The sequence below is a fragment of the Varanus komodoensis genome, unplaced genomic scaffold (assembly GCF_004798865.1).
Source record: "Varanus komodoensis strain SLA01 unplaced genomic scaffold, ASM479886v1 scaffold8, whole genome shotgun sequence".
Taxonomy (NCBI): domain Eukaryota; kingdom Metazoa; phylum Chordata; class Lepidosauria; order Squamata; family Varanidae; genus Varanus; species Varanus komodoensis.
This window is the reverse complement of record NW_025336481.1, coordinates 24,240,622-24,262,283: the sequence shown is the minus strand read 5'-3', so window position 1 is coordinate 24,262,283 and position 21,662 is coordinate 24,240,622. Positions and strand designations below refer to the sequence as shown.

Genomic DNA, 21,662 nt, shown 5'->3' with positions numbered 1-21,662 from the left:
CTATTACCTTTTCTAAGAGAGCTGTTTTTAATTCAGCTTGCTGTATTTCATTTTGTTTTTTCTTTTGGTCAAAAGATTCCTTCAGTTCTTTCACCTTCAACTGCAACTGCTGCTCATTCTTTTCCTTTTCTTTCAGAACTCCTTGCATCTGTTGGACTTGCGCTCGTGCTGAATCAAGTTCTATTGCCAGCTGCTTGGAGATCTACATAAAGAATCATAGTACAACATGTTATCTCTGCCATAGCTATTATTATTTTAATACTCCTGCGTTTACATTATACCTTGTTGCAGATCTTCATGGCTCTGCAATATCCTTCTTATAAGCATTTTAATTCATTTTTATGAATTTAAAGAAATAAACTGCAAGTGTTCTAAACATGTGCCATCTTTTCTTGTGTTAAATACTCACACAGAGATTTACTTAATCTAGGAGCATTAAAATATTAATTTTTAAAGTACAGCCTAGTTTATATGTAGAATATAGCAAAAAAAGTCATCACTTTCCACCAAATTTGATACTAGAAATACTATTTAATAAAACAGCCAGGACATGGCTTTCATATAGCTAGTCAAAAAAATTACCCCTTCTTGTTTTTCCAACAGGTTTTTCAGTTCATTCTGTTCTTTAGCTATAGATTCAGACTGTAGCTGAAGTTGATGCATAGCTTCTTGACACGATTTCTCCTGTATAAATAAAGAAATACATTTTTTTGCAGCAGCAGCTGTGAAAAATGTGCATTCCATGTTAGGAATCAATAGGAAAGGATCCAAAATAAAAGTGCTAATGTCATATTATTTTATAAATACATGCAAAAAGTATTTGAAATACTGTGCACTAAGGAAACCTCCTCTATGAAGGAGGGCACTGGGCAGGTAATTATACAGCCCCATGATGGTTATAATGGCCATGAAGTCCTGAAGCAGCCTGCTAAAACAGCCCTGATGTGAACACCAAAATCCTGAGGTTTTCAACTATCATGCCAGGGACTACCACAGCTGTCTCAGGTAGAGAACAGTGGACTGGTGTGCCCCCAGATCAATCAGGATTTTAAAAATTCAACACCAAGTATATTTGGACTATTTCAGAAGGCTCACCTTATGCTGTTGCAACTAATCTGTTCATTTGTGGACAATTTCTTCTAGGTGAGATTATAGTATTTTAGAAATCTACTAAGTACAGAGGCAATTTTCTTGCAGGTATTACTCATCAGTGCTCTAGGCTCACTTGTCATTTAAAATGATACCATTGCCCACAAAAGACTGATAGGCATCATTATACATCTGTTTCTATTAAGAACGCTTCACTAATTTTTAATGACAGCAGTGCATCATTTCTTCCACAACATGCATGAAATAAAGCTGCTTTATTACCATTCCCAGTTCTTTCAATATCATTCAAATATTAACAGTAGACTGGCATCTGATTCAAGTCAGTGCCCAGCATCTAAAAATAAGCATGCACATAGAGACCAAGATGTACATTTAATTAGTGAAATGTTCAATTTAGTACTCCTAAGAGCACTAATTTCACATTGTGAATTCTCTCAACTACTAGCATACTGCCCTAAATTTTCACAGCAGGAAGTAAGACACAGATCGTATTTATACTCAGACTCAGTCACACAGGATGTCTATTTGTTTAAAATGCATGACTCACTATTTCTGCCACTGCTGCCTTTCCTTTATGTTTCTCCTTTTCCAATTCATCATTTGCTTCTTTCAAAGATTCAGTGCTTTTGGCCAATTTGTCTTTGATGACTTCAAGTTCTTTTAATAGAGTATCTTTTTCCGACTTCATTTTCTTCAAATCCTCCGTTACTGCTTCCAATTTTCCATTGAGTTCCTTGTGCTGTATGTCTGCATCTTGATGTATTTTCTCAATATCCAGTTTCAGTCTTGCATTTTCTTCCTCTTGCTTCAATAACTGTTGGTTTGCTTCTTCTAGACTATCACATTTCTTTTGCAGGTCTAATTTGGTACTAGATATTCTGTACATACAAAAATTAAATAACTGAAAATCTTTCAGTATTAAATACAACATAATACAACATTTACATTTATATAGCCACATTCCAAATATTCAAAGTTCTTCCCAATAATGTTCCAAGTTATTTCAGTAATAACTAATACTGATATGAGATACATTTATCTTTGTCCCTGAAAGTAGACTTTGGCAGTATAAATCAAACTGAGAAAGTTTTGTAGATGGGACTCTTCCCAAGGGGAGAGTTTTTTTTTGTAACCAAGAACTAAGTTCCATTAACATATGATACAAATCTGAAAGTAATACATTTAAGAAATTTAACGTACATTTCCCTTTCCACATCTAGCTGCTTGATAAGTTCCGCAGCTTTGAGGCTTAAATCTGTACATTGTTGTCTTTGTTGCTGTAGTTCCTGAAGTGTCTTTTCTTTAATTCCCACAGCTTCAGTAATGTCAGCTTCAAGTTTCTGTAATGGAAGGTATAAGAAAGCTGAAAAATCATGCATATTTTAGAGAACGTGGGTAATAAAACATTCTTCTCTCTTTCTTACAATGCTAGAACCTGACCTTGTCCAAAGAAGCGAACTGGACAAATAAAAAGAAATATCTATTTACACAGTGCATTGTTAAACTATGGAAGTCTCTACCATAAGATGAAGTAGTAGCCACCAATTTGGATGGTTTTAAAAGGGGATTAGACAAATTCATGAAAGAGAAGGCTATCAAGGACTACAAGTCATGAAGACTATGTTCTACCTCCAGCATCAGAGGCCTATGTTGCTGCTGAATCTGAGCACTGCTGAATCTGGACATTGTTGCATTCAAGTCTTCCTTGCAGGTTTCCCATGGAAAGTTGGTTGGCCACTGTGTAAATATGTTGTTGGACTAAATGGACCTCTGAATGGATCCAGATTAGCTCCTCTTATTTCTTGAAACTAACAATGGCATTGAACTGTCATGATGAAACAGGAGCTGATATTTAAACTCACTGTACATTCTCTTTCTTCTATAACAGTGATGGGCAACCTGTGATCCTCCAGACATTATGTCTTACAACTCCCATCAGCCGTAATTAGCACAGCCAACAGAGACGGACAGCAGGAGTTGCAGAAGGGCCACATCCATTCTTGGAGGTCATACAGCCTTATCTCTGTCTTGGATACTGTCTTCACATGATGGGTAAACATGGTTCATCTTTGATCTTTGTGATGTTTGTGATCTCTGATTTTTGCCTACCTTGGCCAGAACTGGCAAAGAAACACTCACCCATCAGAAACAAAGATAGGAACTGGGGGAAAGTGTATGACCATAGCCATGGGATACTGGTAACATTTTTTTATAAGGAACATAATGGAAAAGATAGGACATTATATCAACAAAAGATATCCCAAAGGGCAGCTGCCAGTTTCTATCCCAAAACCAGGCCTGAAACCTTACTGAAAATGGATTACCAGTTTCTTCCAAGAGTGCCTAGAGCTCCTCCAGCCACCACTCCCTCCATCAGCTTTGCCAAGGAAAGAAACACTGGCCTAGAATGAGCTATTGGTTACATGATCTGGCTCCAGGCAAGGTTTCTTCAGGGACGGTCACCTTAGAACTTTGTTTAAAAAACACACTGCTCTTGTCAATGAGGTATTTACAACCTTCTGGATCCAGACAGACATCCCTTCACTGTTCTGGCACAGAAAAGTTACTCAAGTTCACCAAGAAGGTAAGTGAAGTGGAAAACTGTCCTATCTGGATTCCCACAAGGTTCCTTGCTGCTACCTAAGATAGAGGTATGTGAAAGAGCAAAATTATAGGTGAAAATAGGAAGTAAATTAAACCGGAAAGAAAACTGAAGGTCTTACTTCACTTATTCCTTTTAAGCTATCCTAGCCTAGGTTCTGCCAAATATCTGCTTCTAGTTCCAAACAGCAGATTTGGGAAGGCAGGGTGCTCCCCAGGTGCCCAGAAAAGGGATATCCCCAATATAGGGTCTTATATTTATGTTCTTATTTGTTACATGTAAACCCCTGAAAACAAGTTTAATTAACTACATATAACCCATCTGGTATTTTAAATGATACTTTTTATTTTCAAATTATTCCATTATTAAATACAAGGATAATTTCCCACATTAACATGGACAAGACAGCAAATATTCAAAAAATTACCTGTGTTTTATTTGTCACACTGGATAAACATTTCATCCAATAATTTTTTTCTTAAGCAACGTATCCTCAACTGGGGACTCAACTCTAATCAACATCTCCACCTCACAAACTAAAACATACCACTCAACAGGAGACTGCCTCTGCTCTGTGGTGTTTACACAGCAGTTTGCCTGATGAGCACTGACATTTCAACATTGTTATACTGAACAAATAATAACACCGAAGTTACACCCAAATTTTTACTTTAAAAAAATATTCCCTGCATGTTCATTCCTTTCTGAACAAAGAACATGTATTTATTTTGAAGCACATTGTTTCCTATCCTGTTTTTTAGGGTAGGTTATAGAAATATTGTGATAAAATGGATAGAAATTTATATTATTAAAAATACTGATTCTAAAGTCTGTGAAACCTAAGTTATCAAACACTTGAAAGTAATTAGTAAATCATTCATACTAACTTGTGCCCTAAAACATTATTTCTCTACCGTTATGAAGACAGATACAAACTGTTGTAAAATATAAAAGTATACTGAAGAAATGCTATTTGCAGGATTATAAAACACAGATGGAACTTCATTCTTCTTTACAGCTCTAAAGCCCCTTCCCAGTTCACATTCTATTGCGCAATCCACACAGTAGTAGACCTACCTTCCAGTCCTTCTAAGACATTGTCAAAACCTGCTTAGTGAAAAGTCCCCAAATTTCAGGCTCCTGTCTTTAATAATTTTATTTCATTAACCTTTCTTTCTAAAAACATGAATGGGTTAACAAAGGCAACCAAATTTGCATATGAATAGTATTGTGGGGTACTTCTATATCTCAAACAAAATACCCCCAACAAAGGAACAACAGATCATCTTAATCTCTTCTGAAAGCCTAGAGTCTGAGCTAAACCTTCCAGCAAAAATATAGAAAGTCTATTGAGAGGAAAAAAATTATGCTGGTATAAAGTTTTTAGGTGTAAAATATTGCTACCCAGAGTGAAGGTTATTCAAGTTAAGCACTGTTTGCAGATGATTCAAGCTGCAGATGATATTGTTATGCATAATACTCAGTAATTATTAAACTAAATAAACTGTATTGGCTGAAAGGCATTCTTATGCTGACTAAAACCCTCTGTCAGGGAAACATTCATATGCAGCATTCTTCTTGCTTGAAAGGCATTTCTTGTCCAGGGCTAAGGAGTTGGTCAGATGCACCTCTCTCCCATCATCCTTTACAGAAGAATGAATCCTGTGTATATCTCCATACTCAGAGAAATGAACATACAGTAATAACACTGAAGATCAATCTTTCCCTGTAGTGTCTGTTTAACATTTATCTATATACTTTTTCATCATATTTGCACTTTGTTCTTATATATTTGATGGCAATTAAAAGACTAAGCAAGAGCTGATGCTACCTTTTAGACAATCGCCCATCCACTCTCAGACCCTTATCTTAGTTATCTTAATAATGCAATGGGGGAAAAAGGGTTCCTGAATACAAACCTTCTGATTACCTTCCAGCTCTTCAGTTTTTTGCTCTAAATGAAGTTGCTTTTCTTTGTACTCTTTAAGACTGGTTTCCAGCTGCATACAGTATTCCTGCTTCTCATGCAGCTTAGCAGTAACTTGATCCAATTGTGTACTGACCTTATTTAGCTCCTATTAATAAACATTGAAAACAGTAATTAAAAAAACCCACACTGCAATACTGGTTTAGTGAAATATTATTTTATATCTGAAACATGTTTAATAAATTATTCATAAATATTAAAGCAAAGTGCCAACTGACCATAAGCATTTTCATATGAAGAACATCTATTTAATTTACAGAAATCTAGATTAAAATTCGATCATACAGATAAAATTCAGACTCAGGAACTTCTAAGTTACTCCCACACCCACACTTTTTATAGTACAAGCTCTCCACATTGGATTACTACTCCATTTAAAAAATTCAATATTACCCAAAGAAAATCAATTCCCAGCTAAAAAAAAAATGAGCATCAAATAACTACTTTATTCATTCCTGAAATGTATATCCCATCCTTCAATGGCTAAGTGAGAGTCCAAGAGTTGCATAATTCTGAATATCTTTTCTTCGACCACAACTACTTAACAATTTGAAAAAAGCGCACAAATGAATTTCATTTAATAACTTATTTAACATCTATTTATGCTAACTTTTTTTAAAAAAATAAGCTAAATTTAAAGAGATCATCATGAACAGCATATTTTAAGTGATTATAGCAATATCCACCCAAGTGATCTGGTTTTAAACAAATCAGATTATCATTTAAGTGTTCACTACATAACCTTTTTAATTTCTCTCACCTGCTGTTTATCTTGTAATGCATTCTGGGCAGTATCCAAATGATTCTGAAGGTCAGCTCTTTGAGCAGCTTTTGCTGCTTCTGCTGACAGAAGCAATTCAGTCTTTGCTTTTACCTAGCAGAAAACAAATGTTCCTGTGTTAACTATAAATATTAAGACATTGCTGTTTCTTTACATATTCTTTCCCGAAGAAGAGCAATTCATAATTCTTTCAAACCAAATTATCAACACAATGCCATTGAACCAAAATCCACAAAACAATTAAATGGTCTATTCATCTATGCAAAAGACACACTTCATTTCAATTCCAAAATGGTTCACAAATTGCTGGTGTTTTGAAGAACTGTATGAAAAAGGCCTCACTTATATCTAAGAGTTCTAAATTAACTTTACTGTGATTGCAGGATATTAAACTGTTTTGAAATGTAGCTGATTTCTCTCGTTTGTTTTGGTTTGGGGTGAATTTGTTTCTTTTGTCTATTTTACTTTGAAGTTGAACAGATTCAAAGTTGGAGTTTCAAGACAGAAAGAGGCTCTTCTTCACAGAACACAGAGTGAACTTGTGGAATTGGTTACCACAAGAATTAGCTATTTCCTCCACCAAGTACAACGTTTAAAAGGGGACAAGGCAAATTCATGGAGCGTAAGGCTGCCAATGGTTACTAGCCATGATGCTTATATATTACCCCCCGTTTCTATTGCTTCTCAGTTTCTGGGAAATGTGAGCAGAAGGGTTCCATTACACATGCCATAGGTTGGCCATTGCAAAAATAGATTACTGGATTAGACAGACTTTGGTTTGCTCCAGCAGGGCCATTCTTATGTTCTCACTAATTTAGATTGCTTCTGATATAGAGTTTTTCCAGTCTAGTCTAGTCCAATGAAACTTACTGTATTCATATTTCACAGTAAACTGTAGGCATTTCTTAGGTTTGTGCCCTTTCTCTCACACATATTCCATTATTGCTGCACTGAGGAATAAGCAGGAACATTTACTTGCTCCTTTCTCCCAACTTCTGTACCAGCATGGGTGTGGGGAGATTCAAAGCTTTCAAAACTGTGGTTAATTTTAACCATGGTTTTGTTGAAACAGAACAGTTTTGTAAGTTATTGTTAGAAGTTGGCTGGTTACAAAGAAACAAGCAGAGTTTATAGTTTATTAGGAGTAAGTTTAACCATAATTTTCATATTTGGACAAAATAGGGCACGGTGAATCAAAACTAGAAACAAAAACTTCCAGGCTCCTCCTCACAGCTGTGCTGAGCAGAGAGGAGGCGGAAGTACTCTAGTCCAAGCTCACTGCAGTTTATTTCTGTACCAGTAAGTCAGTTTATCTTAATGTCTGAATGCTGTCACTATGTACTTTATTTAAGGTCAAGCACTTTCTGAATCTGATCAAGATAAGTTGTCACTGTATCTGCTAGAATTAAACCAAACCACCCACCATTTATGTTTTCATTCATATGTAACATAAAGTCAAATTACCTGTAAATCAAGTTGCACTGCTTTTTCTTTGCTTTCACTAAGCTGACTATTAAGCTCACTTATAGTTGTTTCTAAGGAAAGAACGCGGTCTTGAGAGGCTCTTAGATGGGCCTTCTGTTCTTGCACCTGTTCATGCAAATTCTCTAGGGCCTGCTTATGGCTTTCTGACTGATTTTTCAATTTTTCCATCAGCTGAGTTACCTACAAACAAAACAAAAGAATACTTAGGGGGAAAAAATCATCTGTATAAAATGAAGACTAACATGGGCAATGAACCTTTCCTTCAGAAGATTAGTGAAAGTGCTATAATATAGTCTTGGCATTTACCCTTCTGGTAGTGGTCAATTAATGACAAATGAGGGGAAATATGAGACAAAGACATTCTGACACCTCGAATTGTGGTGCAGACACAAACTGACAGCTGATGCAACATGGTCCACTGCTGAGCCTGACATTGGTTCCTCCAATGCCTTTCTACAATACATGACAGACAACAACGTAATAGGTGAAGCAATACCCAGCACAGAGATGCAGTGATGTTTTTATTGTTATATTTATTATTGTATTTACATTGCAATGATTATTGCATTATTATTATATTTCAGTCCACCATTTTTCCTCCTGGGAAGACCCCAAGGTGGCTTACACAGTTCTCCTCTTCTTCACAGCATTAATCCTGAGAGAGAGTGTGTCTGGCCCAAATTCACCCAGTGAGCTTCATGGCCGAATGGGGACTAGAACCCAGGTATCTCCAATCCCCAGCCCAACACTCGAACCACCACACTGGCTGTCAGGGATAGGAAAATCTACAGGAATAAGAATCTTCCTGCAAAAAGCCCATTCCTAAATTCTGCTAGCAGAACTCACTGATCCCCTTTGGCTCCAATAATGTTAATATTGCTGCCAGAATTGTCAAATGACAAGCTTTACTTTGTACGGGTCATTTCAACATCTCCTCAAGTCTTCAATTAAACATCTTCTGCCTCCCAGCTGCACTTACTGCTATAGCATTGTGCTGGCTCTCTGCCTTCAAAATATCCCTTACACAGACACCAGTAAAGACTATGTTGCAGGTGGTGTTGTGAAATACTTCTATCAGTGATTGCTTATCCATGGGGCTTATCCATGGGACTTGAGACTAAGTCCCAGGAGAAGTTCTGTTTTCCACACAGACAACATCGTAATAATAAGAATATTGAACTGTCTGAGTGTAGTAATTAGAGTAGAATGTCTCCCTTTCTTTTGTAGTGCTGCTCTTTCTCCCTAGCAAAAGGACTATGGTCCATAGACGTTCTGTGTGGATTCAGCTGCTAAAGGTTTCAAACCTTTGCCTGCAAGAATCCCGGCAGCTTATGGATATAAGGATCAACTGCTGCCTTCCTGCACAAATCCTGCATGGGGATTTGTTATTACCAGAGAACTAAAGACAGGACTACTCTCCCCAGGGCACAGCCTGCTCTGGTATGGACATCAAGCCACTAATGCTTCACAAAGGTTGATGGTGTAGATCAGGTGGCCACTCTACAGAAATCAGGCAGAGGAATTCCAGCATGGACAGCAGTGGATGTTGCCACTGCCCAAGTAGAGTGAGCCTTCCTGAAATCTAGAAATAGTCCACACAACCCAGGCTGCTTGCCTTTGGGATGACATGAGAATCCTTTGTTCTTACCACTGTAGTAAATAAAACACTTCTGAGAATGGAGAAATGATGCGGTCTGGAATCAGTAGAATACCAGTGCTCTACAAAGATACAGCATATGCAAAGTCAATTCTATTAAATTCAACCAGAAAACAAAAGAGGCTGGCAAAACAATGTCCTTGTTTATATGGAAACTTGATAGAAGTTTGGGGAGGTAAGAAGGGTCCAGAGAAGACTAGTACAGAAAATCCACCCTGATAGCACATATCTTACTGAAATGACTGCCATCACAAATACAACCTTCCATGACAGCAGGTGTAGACCAATTTTCACCATGGCTTTGAATGGCTTCTTTGTAAGGGCTTGCAGGATGATGGAGAGGCTCCAGTTGAGCATTAAAGAGCAAGTTGGTGGAAGAATGTTCTTGGGCCTCAGAGTAATTGCAGGGGGGAAAAGTGAGAGAAATCCAAGGATCTCTAGATCAGTACATGTAAGGCAGAAATTACAGCCAGGTAGATGCAAATTTCTTCTGCCCACACTGAAACGGAGAATTGAGGAAAATAAGAACTTGCTCTATTGTCCATCAATATACATCAAAGCCTTCTTGCAATGCAATGGAGGAAAAACCCTTCCATTTTACATTGTACAATCTCTTAGTAGAAGGATTCAGTGCTCCATCCAGTATCAAGAATCATCATTAGGGAAGGCCAGAAAGCCCTGAATCTAGGAAAGAATCTTCCATGCTGCAAGACACAAGATGCATACTTCCAGGTGCAATACCCTTCCCTGATTTTGGCCCTGTTTTGGGGGGAGTTGGAGGAAGGTTCAGTCAGACATATGTAGCAGTTGAGTGAACCATGGTTGCCTGGACCGTCATGGTGTTATGCTGACACTTGTCCATTCCATCCAAATGAATCTGCACTCTTTTGTGAAGTGGAAAGGGAGGAAACAGGTAAAACACTGCCCCCGACCAGTTCAGGATAAAAGCATGTCCCAGGGTGTTTTTTTCTGCTCCTGGCTGGGAGCAGAAGCTGGGGTACACCACGTGGTCCCAAGCGGTGAAGAGGTCAATCTGAAATGTTCCTCAGAAGGTTCTCTTCAGCAGGATGGTGTTGAGTTGCTGCTCATGTGGCTCAAAATGTCAGCCCAGGTGTTGAGCCAGTAACAGTAAGGGTAATACCCTTACAGTAAAGGTAATACCCTTGTTGATACACCAATTTCAGATCCTGATGGTCAGACAAGCCAGAGGAATAGACCAGGTGCCACCCTACTTGATGAATAGTGGTATTGTCTGTGGAGATCTGCATATGATGACAATAAAGGACGTTTGAAAAGCCATGAGGGTTTTCTTCACTGCCAGTACTTCCAGTTGATTTATATGGTTACAGGCTTCAAACTCATTCCATGTCCCTTGAATCTTCAAAGGACCACAGTGGGCTCCCCATCTGAACAGGAAGGCATCTATGGTCAGCATGAAGGTCAGTTCATGAAAGCAATCACCTTGGTGAGGTTGTACAGATGCATCCACCACTCTAGGCATGTCCAGAAAGATTTGGGGATTTGAAGTGCAGTTTTTTGAGAGCTGTCTGTGAGGCAGAACATGTAGATGAACCACAGCTGTAGGGGACACATCCAGAACCTGGCTAATGAGACTACTTCAGCCATTGCTGCAATGAAACCAAGGAGCTGTTGGATCTGAAAAGTGGGGCAAAATGTGGTCTTGGAGTATTACAAGTGCCTACTGGCCTCTTCTTCCAGGTATCTGCACAAAGCCTGTCTGCCCAATTTTACCTAGCCTAAAATCTTGGCAATGGGCACACACCACTAGGATACCGTTCTTTCCTAAGTAGAATATGCAGAAGGAATGTCCTTTGGTTGGTGGCCACACACCCCATAGCACTTGAACAATAAGAAAAAATGCAAACTCCCCCCAGAAACAGAGTACCCCTGAATGGTAGGCAGAATAGCAGCAGTAAGAAAAAAATGAATGCAATATCAATAAAGAAAAACCTTACCAAAAATGAAGGATGTCATTAAAGATGACAGAAGCAACTCATGAAGCAACCATAATGGTTTGCCAAATAGATACTGATGAAACAGGTAGTAATCCACATAAGAACATGTTCATTGGGATGGTGGGTAGGGTCCTTCCCAATTCTCAGCTATGGAAATTTCCCAAAGCTAAATCCGTATGTATTTGGCACAGAGAACACAAAAAACACTAAAGCAAATAGGACTTTGCTCTGAGCCAACATGGTCTTTCCTGGTTACCTAGCTGAGTATTATGTGTAAAAGAAAGTATAGACTGTGGTGGCTGATGATATGACAGTGTCACTAACTGATGTCTTTCATGTGTTGATGCCACGGTCATGCCTTTTAAGTTGGGGACATCTTCTACAAGCATGAATAGTGGAAAGTAACAGTGTTGCCATGGATGCTGTAAGGCAGTAGCTGCTGGCATAGTTAGGCTCCCTCTTGTGCCTACTGGCACTGTTTTGCTTTTTACTGTTCTGCTGGGAAGGCTGAAATGATGGTCTAGAAAGTGTCCTTACTCTTTTCCTTTCTTCTGAAATATCCCAGTATAGTTCAGAGAAAATTGTTTTACCTCACAGCACATACCCCTCCAGCCCTAAGCCCTCTCTCTTTCCTGGATACTTATCATAAATGTAGGGACTTAATCCTTCTCTAACATGCCCTCCATTCCAATCCCACAACACCCTAGCATGTTATGTCTTAATTAATGTCAATCATAAATAATCTACAAGCAAAAAACAAAGCTCTGATTTTAAAAATGTTCCAGCAGCACACTTCATGTTAAGTTTATGTTCCACTCAAAACATAATTTGTGGATGAAATAAACATCTTGTCTATAGTATAATAGAATGAGGCTGAAATTCTGCCTCAGAACAGTCTTACCTGTTCCTGCAAAGTGTGGTTCTTCTCCTGCAGCTGGTTAAGAACTGCTGTCTCTCCTTCACCAGCTTGAATTTTGGCATATAAGTCTTCCCTTTCTTTTTCCAGCAGGGAGATATTCTCCTTACTCTTTTGCAACAAGGCTTCAAGGTTTTGGATTTTTTGATCCTTATCACCAATCTGACGTAGCACTTGTTCCAAATCATTCTTGTGGTTGGTTAGGATGGGGGGGGGGGGGAATACATTCACTCAATTAATTATGAAAGATGTATACTGAGTTATTTACTGTAGATATCACCTTTTCACCACAATGACTCTTGAAACAGCTTGTAACAAGAACATTTAAAATGATTTAAATCTAAACAAAATTTGAATAATTAACAGGCAAAAAACTAATCAAAACAAAATTTCAAATATCAAAATGAGAAAATGTAAAACCAAATTTATTTGCTTATTCAAACTTCTAATGACCACAGAAAAGGTATGTTTTCATGCTCTTACACTACTCCAAACGAAGAAGAGACTATGCTCTACCCCAAACAGGCAGCGTTCCAAAGCAGCTGCCACCACAGAGGGAAAAGCCCCACCCTATTCCTTAGAATCCAGCTCGGCATCCACAACTGACGGTATTTGGACATAGTCTCTTTGACAGGTCTTCATTTCCAGGTCAGGCATTCCCTGGCTAGAACCTTATCTCAAATTGTGACTAAAACATGTGACAGGCAATAAAGATGCATCAAAACAAATTGTATGTTCACCAAGTCTTAAATCTTCAACAGACAAGCACATTTTAATGATACCCACACATAAAAAGCCTTATACACCCCTAGAAGATACCAACACATAAGTGATCATAGCCATATTCTTGCCTTATACAATAAGTGGGCATCCTTGGTGGATCTAACATTACCTGTTCTACAGACTGGCAACATGGTATTTCTCAGTGGCATGACTTCTCTTACCTGGGCTTCTCTCAGCTTTGCTGTCGTACTTTGCTGAAGATTCTGTTGCTCCTGATGTTGCTGTTTCATTTTATCTAACTGATGCTGTAATTCAGTTGCATTTCCTGCTTTCTCCTTTAGCTTAGAAAAATAGTCACAGACTGTTGACTGAAAACTGATAAGCACAATTCAGTAGTTTAATAGTGTTTAGTATTTACTGTAATACTGAAGCACTTTACAAAATAAACCTCTTAAATTAATTTAGCAGTTTGTGTTATGTTTGTCCTAGACAAACCACAAAAATAAGTATTTCATCAAAGAACCTGTTCACTTCAACAGAGTCCAAACTATAATAAAATTATGTAACTATAGAAACTTGATAAGTTATGCAACTCCAGAAACTTGCATGTAAAATAGAGATCTGCTGCTGTTTCATTAATGAAAATGTGGACATAATTAGGATTTTTAGCTTGTGTTAGATAGCATAACAAAAATCTTTACAGTTACTGCACGCTTTTCGTTCAACCCCTGGGAAAGTCTTGAGGGAGAAATAAATGTTAATGTTCTCTAATTTATCTAAGAAGGACCAATACAATGATCCCTTAAAAGTCATTATCGTACCTACTGTGATTGTCTTCAGCATAGAAAGGGAGGAGAGGGAACAGAATAAGAAATTTTTGGGTGGCATAGTTCTTTAACTAAGATTAACTATTCTCATTTTTTAAACAATGTAACAATGTAGTGTAACAACTGCAGAGATCCCACAGAAGCACTTAAAAGGGAACAGAGGGAAGAGGCTGGTAATAGTTTTCAAGATTAGCGACTATGTTTTGAGGGAAAGACATGCCATGGCCCACTTTACAAATCCCAAAGACAAATTCTCACAAGGTCCTGTGAAGAATTAATGTGCCCTTTACCCTCTTAGCAGCAGCCATTTCTATTCATGGTCATTTCTCCTTCCCTCCTTTAGTAAAGCTGAGTCAGTTTGTCTGAACCATTCTATACTTATTTCCTCCAAACTATGTGTTCAACAGACTTCAAAGTCTTCTCTGGATAAATTTCCTAGGTCATGGATTATACTCTATTAAATCCCAACAATATGAAAAGGTTCTTTCAATTAACAACTACAGGAGTTAAATGAAAAGCAACTAAGAATTAAATCTTGCTTATAATGCCTACCTGTTCTTCTGCACGTGAAAGTTTTAGCTGAAGGTCAGCCACCTGCTGTTCCTTGTCCATCAGCTTTTCACTAGACAACTGCCTCTGCTCTTTTAGCCGGCCATGTGCTTCGCCAAGTTGGCGCTCCGTCTCCAGAAGTTTATTGTGCAACTGGGAAGGAAAACTGATCTCACTTTTTTTTTCCAAAAAAAGTTTTTGATGGGCAAAGTATTTTTTTTTTCATTTAGTGTGTGCGCGTTATAATTGCATGCAAACAGTATCAATACCACCTGAATTAGGTAAAGTGTGCATCATTTGCACCAATGGACTGGGATGTAAACACACTGCCCTATCAGAAAGTCATGGTTCTCCAGATTGACAACGTGGAGCTGGTTTTATCGATACGTCTCCTTTCTAACCCCAAGGAAACCTCAGCTAAAAGTCCCATGCTACTTTTTTTTAATATACTTTGCTCATTTTGGATATTCTAAATCCATAACCAGTAGCAACTGATAAAATCTTTACAAGTGGTTTGTCTACAGTCAGGTCAAGTTAAATGAAATGCAGGTTTACAGTAGAAACTCTCTTGTCTTCCCTTTCTCGTTCCAGATGCGACCTGCTTTTCCTCGGTCTTTTTTCATTTCAGTTGTATAAATTAGCATATACATAGTCCCTGTCAAAACTATCCCACTGACTATATAGATAATTATTAATTTCTTTTTAAGTTTTATTTTGTTTTGGTAAAATTCACAATAAAAATAAAATTAACCTTACTTTTAACAGCTGACAAAAATGGAATCTGGTGCACTTTGTTCCTTTCCTGAGCACCCAGAATCTCAGGAAAGTGTAAAAAGATGCAGGGGACTGGGAATTATGAGGGAAACACTTAAAACCATGAAGCATTCACTGAGAAGAAGAAAATATATACTTACCCTCTTTTTGCAAGCAAAGATCCCTCATGGCTTTGCTTTCCCTAGACAGCTTGCCTTTTAACAGCTGCTGAGTTCACAATGTAAAAAATAAACATTTTTCCAGCCTCTCTGGGCCAATGTTCATGGTTGCTACCTGCTGCACTTTGACAGCAAACACCTTCCAGGCCATTGCCAACATGAGGCTTCCACTTTCAGACACCCACAAGTATGCACATCCACACCTGCACAAGACCAACTAATTTAAGAAATACATATTTGAACAAATTCCTTGTACTTAAACATATTTTTAATTTGGGCAAACCAGTGACATCACCTCCACTTTGTCATTTGTAAAGGCTATCATGGCCTGCCACCTTGGGGACTATCAAACATGATCTCCCTGCCCCGCAAATGGGGAAAAGGAAACAGCAAGCTCAAAACGTCTAGTGATTGCAATGAAGAGAGGAAACAAGGCAGCTTTAGCTATCGAGTGCCCTGAGATACCAGGGGGAAGACCAACAGAGGAGAAGACTATATCCTACATGAGTCTGATCCTCCTCCCTCCTTCTTCCGCAGTCACTCACACTGTATAATTAATGTATAGGATAGGTTCACATCTCATGCAAACTCACTCATGAGTCCTATAGCTGCTGCTCTCCTTAGTCTCTCCTTTCTTGGGGACTGGAATGTATACTGAACATTTGTGGGCCATTGCTTTGTTTTCCATATTTATTGGCATATTATATTGGGGATTATATAAGCTCAGATACAAGCATTTAGCCCCTTCCTATTTTAGCCTTCCAAAATATCTGGTTGATTTACCTTTTAGGAAAATGCAAACATTTTTTCCTGGGTGAAGAAAAAAAGTACTTCCTTTGGCAGATTGTACAGGGCACCTTTAGAAAAATCTCTGGAATTTCAGTTTGTTTTTGCAGTTTTTTTAAAGCTTGAAGACATTACCTTTTTATTTCAGAATGTGATGATTAACTTGATATTAGGATATTATATATTTGATATTTAATATTATATGTCCTTCCCTTGTTGTTCCAGATGGATCAAAATTTGTGTTTCCACGAAGTTGCATTCAGGCTTCTGACCCTACTTCTGTCGGCTTTTGCTTTTGCCTTTCATCTGTCCTTAGCAATTGTGAGTATGCCTACTGTCATCCTTCTAAGGTTTTTTTTTGGGGGGGGGAGGTGGGGGGGAATTACAGGAATTGTCTTTTTTCATTCTTCCCTAATAATGTTCCTGGTTCCAGTCCACAGTTCTTCTGGTTCATGGGCAACTGAATTCAGTAAATGCAAGTGTGTTCTTTCTGTAGACTTTATATTCCTCAGGAATATATTTCAGCTTTACCCTGATTAATAGTTGATGGTCACTACCACAATTTGTTCCTGGCTGTGTTTTGCCAATGAGAACACAGATTCTCCATCTGAGATTTCCAATTACATGGTCCATTTGATTTCTGTATTGGCCATATTAAGATGTCTTGCATGTTTTGTTTTGGTGTGTTTTCAATTTCTTCTTCTTCGGCATCTGTTGTCGGAGTGTAGACTTGAATGATGTTCATATGGATAGGTTTTCCAAGAATTCTGTCTGATAAGATTTGGTTGGACTTTGCATTATGGCTCCTTACCGCCAGTGCTACATCTTGCCTCAGCATTAGAGCTACTCCATTTCTTCTGCGTTTGTCATTCTACATTAAAACACTTTGGGTTCGTCTGACTAAAAATGTCCCACACCAAACCACTTTAGTTGGCTTATACCAACTACTGCGACGTTTAACTGTTCCATGTCTTGCTTTACACTCCCCAGTTTGCCTTGAATCATACTTCTCACATTACATGTTCCAACTGCATGTGTCCTGCAGTGTGGCTTTTCTTTTGTGTCTGTGCATTTTAGACTTCCCCTGAGCTTTGTTCTAGCTGCATCATTAGTGACAGTGTTATATGTACTTGTCCTTTGTTCTTTTCCAGTAGCTGCCTGAATAACTTCCAACCTGGGAAACTCAATTTCTGGCACTATTTGTCTGCTTTTGCATTGTTTCATAGGGTTCTCAAGTTATGAAATATTCAGAACATCAGTGTCATCATTTGTGAAAGATCCTTTGTCAGTGTCACCTTGAACTACTGCTACTGCCCAGTAGCTACTCTTCAAGAGTTTATCTGCCTTTATCGCCATTAGAAATATCCATTGTACTATTCTGATGTGTCCATTACTCTTGAAGAGGGTAGATGCAACTTAGTCTGGTGTCTCAACTTTGGCTATTTTGCCTTGGGTCATCCTAACAGGAGACCAAACTAGTGAGAGAGTTAAGCCTGCCAGAATTGTGCTTGGCTTCTCCAACACTCTCAAATCTCATTATCATGTAAAGGTGTGCATCCAAGAGGGGCATGAGACAGTTCACATAGTTAGAAAAACTATGAGACAGAAATAATTGCTTTGTACAGGGTAGCTGCAAAAACATGAAACCTACTGCACCTCATCTCCAAGTCAGACCTGAAGCATCAACCTGAATATATTATTTGCATGCCAGTGAGCCACTGAAGAGTTCTTCTTTGGCACTGCTTCTTTTAGAGCCTTAAGGAAACCAAAGTACCTCTTGAAAGTATTACAATGCTTTCCCATTTTCTTTAGCCATTAGCAGCAAGAATTACAAGGGTACTGGAGATTTTAGACTGGTATAAATTTTTAAAATCTTTTATTGTTTACAAGCTAATATTAAGATTCTTCACAATGAAAGTTCAGTCTGCATAGAACAACATCCTTTGTAATAGTACCACAAAGGAATTTCAGTGAACTACATTTTCTTTTCTTTTTTTAATATATTAACCCCCACATATACTTCTCTCATTAAAAAAAAATACTTTTCCTCAAATCCTATTAATTTGCAGCAGAGCCAAAGACTTTAAAAACAACTTCCAGCTGAACTCATCATTCTGATGTGGCTCTAGAACTTTTATTCTTGATTACTAAAGAGACAACTGCAAGTTTTTCAATCCTATTTTGAAGCAGGACTGCAGAATCTACAAGTGTGCCATACAGTCAACAAAAAACCTTTTCAGTTGGCAAATTTCCATCAAGCCATGACAGATTCAGAGAACTAAAACTAGTACAACATAATCATATTTCAGATGCTTGGCTAGGAAATCAAGTAAGTTTCTTCTTGTAAAATAACTGCAAAGAAGAAACTTCAACAGGGAAATAGCAGAAATTTGCCACTAGCCTGGTAAGAAAAGCCAGGCAGTGAACTAAAATATCTCTTATCCTTCCCTCTTCTAAAACTAAAATTAATCTGTGTTCTGATAACAGAAGCTGCTGGTTGGGGAAAAATATGCAAACCTTAGATGTTAAAAATGATGCAGGAGTGCCTTCTAATAATTCAAACACATGATGTTTGAATAAACCTTCTCTTAAAATCTTGTTGACATTTGCCCATATGAACATTTTGCTAGGATACATTCCAGCTGCTTGGAACCTTTTAACCTGACACCTCAGTCAGATATTTTATGTCTCTTCAGCTGCCAAACATCTTGTTCCGTATTATTGCCATTTCCCCTTCCCATATACCAATGGACCTTGTTTTCAGTCTTGGAACTCACTGGTGAATAATTTGTACTTCTGCAGCAAGACAGGCAGTATTCTTAAGCTAGAAAGACTGTTGCACTGGTGCATTTGGAGAAATTATTGCTCCCTCCATCGTATGAGAAGCTAGAGCACTCATGGGCTTCAGTCATCCCTGGGATGACCTGGAAGTTGAGGTAGATCAAGGCATTACAAACTCTATTAATTAGCAGAATGGGGAACTGCAGAGAGAAGTAGCATCTAAAACCATGAATGGCAGGTAGTTTTATAAGTTTTGACTTGCATTTTCAAAATTTTGCATTGTTTTTAATATGCAGAATGAAACAGTGTTGCATGTTTCTGCACCCGTATGCCTGTTTTTCAAAGAACATTTTCTGTTTCATTCTGCTCTTCAATTGTTCTTGGTTTACTTGGGGGATTAAGGCAGATAGCAGCAACAAAAGATGCAATTTCCAAGTCGGCAAATCACCCAGTCCAGGTGGTATCCATCCTAGAGTTCTCAAAGGAGTCAAATATGCAATTGCTGACTTTCTTACCAAAATATTTAAAATGCTCTAAAATCAGCCCTTCTACCAGAGGAAGGACAATGGCAATGTAACACCATGTTTTAAAAATGGACCTAAGGGATCTGGGAAATTACAGGCCGGTTAGTTTAACAACTGTTCTGCATTATTAAAAAAGCATTATCAAAATAGACTCAGCAAGCACATAGAGGAACAAGACCTACTGGAAAAAAAAGTCATGATAGCTTCTACAAGGAGAAATCTTGTCTCACTAACCTATTGGAGTTCTTCGAGAGTGTCAATAATTACATAGACAGGGACAGTCCAGTAGAAATTATTTATTTAGAGTCTGAAAAGGCCCCTGACCAAACTAAGCAGGAATGGAATAAAAGGGGAGGGAGTGCCTCTCATAGATCACTAACTAGTTAAAGAACAGAAGGCAGAAGGTGGGAATAAATGGCAATTTTTCACAATGTAGACAGGTAACTAGTGGAGTCCACAGGGTTCTGCATTAGGAGCAATGCTTTTCAACCTATTCATAAATGATCCAGAATTAGGAGTAAATAGTGAAATGGATAGGATAGCTGATGACACTAAACTCCATAGGATGGTTAAAAGCAGAAGGATCTCTCCAAGCTGGACGAACGGACAACAAAAGAGTAAATATGAACAAGTGTAAACTAATGCATGTTGGAGCAAAAAATCCCAACTTCAAATATAAACTGATAGGATATAAGCTAGCAGTGAGTGAGCAAGAAAGGAATCTTGGGGCAGTAGTGGACAGCTAATGAAAATGCCAGCCCAATGTGCAGCTGCTGTGAAAAAGGCAAATTCCATGCTAGGTATTAATTAGGAACAGAACAGAAAACAGCACTGTCAAACTGCATACCTACCACACCATTTGAACTGCCTATACAAATAAACGTGCTCATTAGATCTAGCCACAATGGCCAACAAACTCTCTTACACTGCAGAATAAGGAGCCCTCAAAATATTCTTCCCCATCAGTATTGAAAACACCATCCCATTTCCCCCAATGTGGTTGTCTTTGCTGTGTATGTTGTTGTTTTGCAATCCTCAGATAAAGAAAGGAAAAACACAATCCATCTGCCTGATAATCTTTGATCTTACCTGATTGAGTTCATTCTGAAGCTGCAGACTATGTTGTTCTTTTTCTTCCCTTTGTTGCTGAAGCTGTTTGAACTCTGCCTTAAGATGCTGGTATTTGGTCTCAGCTTCTGACAATTCTTCCTTAAGTTTCTGACTTGCTTCTCCCCTTTCAAGTAATTCTTTCTGTAACCTCTGTAAAGAGTCCTCAGACGCAGATAGCCTTGCCTGAAGCTGTTGACAATCCAGGTCCTTTTGATTAAGGGTTGCTTGCAGATTCTTTTTACTTAATAATTCTTCACCCTGCCTTTCTTCTAACCGAGTGTAATCCAACTCTCTCTTTTTCAATTTTTCTGCAAGACTCTGCAATATCAGATTTAAAATCAAAGTTGGAAATAACTGAAATAGTATGTTGTAGGTAAAAATGATACATCAGTATATATAACCACTGTTTCATGTTCTTGCATGATTGATAACAGCATCTACCAAAAAACTCATTTTTTTTGCTTTTAGCAACTCTCCTTTTCTAAATATGAGATTCCAGTTTGTCTCATTGTACTTGCAACATCAAGAATGTTCAAAAGCAGGAAAGATACTCACATCTGAATCATCCTGAAATTTTACAACCTGATCCCAAGAAACAATGCATCAGTAAAACACTGTACCAGTAAGATGGGAAATAACAGTATCAAGACAGTGCTGAAATTTTCATATAGTATGGATTGTGTAATGGGTCAGTACCTGTACCATGAGTTGAACATAACCAACCTCCACGGCCAGTTTGTACAACAGCCCATTGTGGATTAATTTACCTGCAAGGAATCCTGGTATATTCCGGCAGCCATGAAGAATATACAAATCCTAGTAGGGGCTACTGGGGCTTATCATGCCATCCAAACACAAGTCAAAGGGGTGATTTGAAGGATAAGCAATCCTCACATAACCCTAAAACAGATGATGA

The 21,662-nt window shown here is 38.2% G+C and overlaps 1 protein-coding gene across 2 annotated transcripts in view; it reads right to left on the bottom strand.

Moving 5' to 3' along the window:
- EEA1 (early endosome antigen 1) overlaps positions 1 to 21,662 on the bottom strand; it is a 62,565-nt gene that overhangs the window by 16,414 nt on the left and 24,489 nt on the right. For both annotated transcript variants that reach the window (XM_044455458.1, XM_044455459.1), the window contains 11 exons: positions 20,726 to 21,064; positions 14,617 to 14,766; positions 13,459 to 13,578; positions 12,500 to 12,703; positions 7,945 to 8,145; positions 6,460 to 6,573; positions 5,632 to 5,787; positions 2,311 to 2,450; positions 1,658 to 1,988; positions 583 to 684; positions 8 to 202 (listed from right to left, as the gene is read on the bottom strand). In XM_044455458.1, coding sequence (XP_044311393.1) covers positions 8 to 202; positions 583 to 684; positions 1,658 to 1,988; positions 2,311 to 2,450; positions 5,632 to 5,787; positions 6,460 to 6,573; positions 7,945 to 8,145; positions 12,500 to 12,703; positions 13,459 to 13,578; positions 14,617 to 14,766; positions 20,726 to 21,064 — 2,052 coding nt within the window. The remainder of the gene's footprint in view (positions 1 to 7; positions 203 to 582; positions 685 to 1,657; positions 1,989 to 2,310; positions 2,451 to 5,631; positions 5,788 to 6,459; positions 6,574 to 7,944; positions 8,146 to 12,499; positions 12,704 to 13,458; positions 13,579 to 14,616; positions 14,767 to 20,725; positions 21,065 to 21,662) is intronic.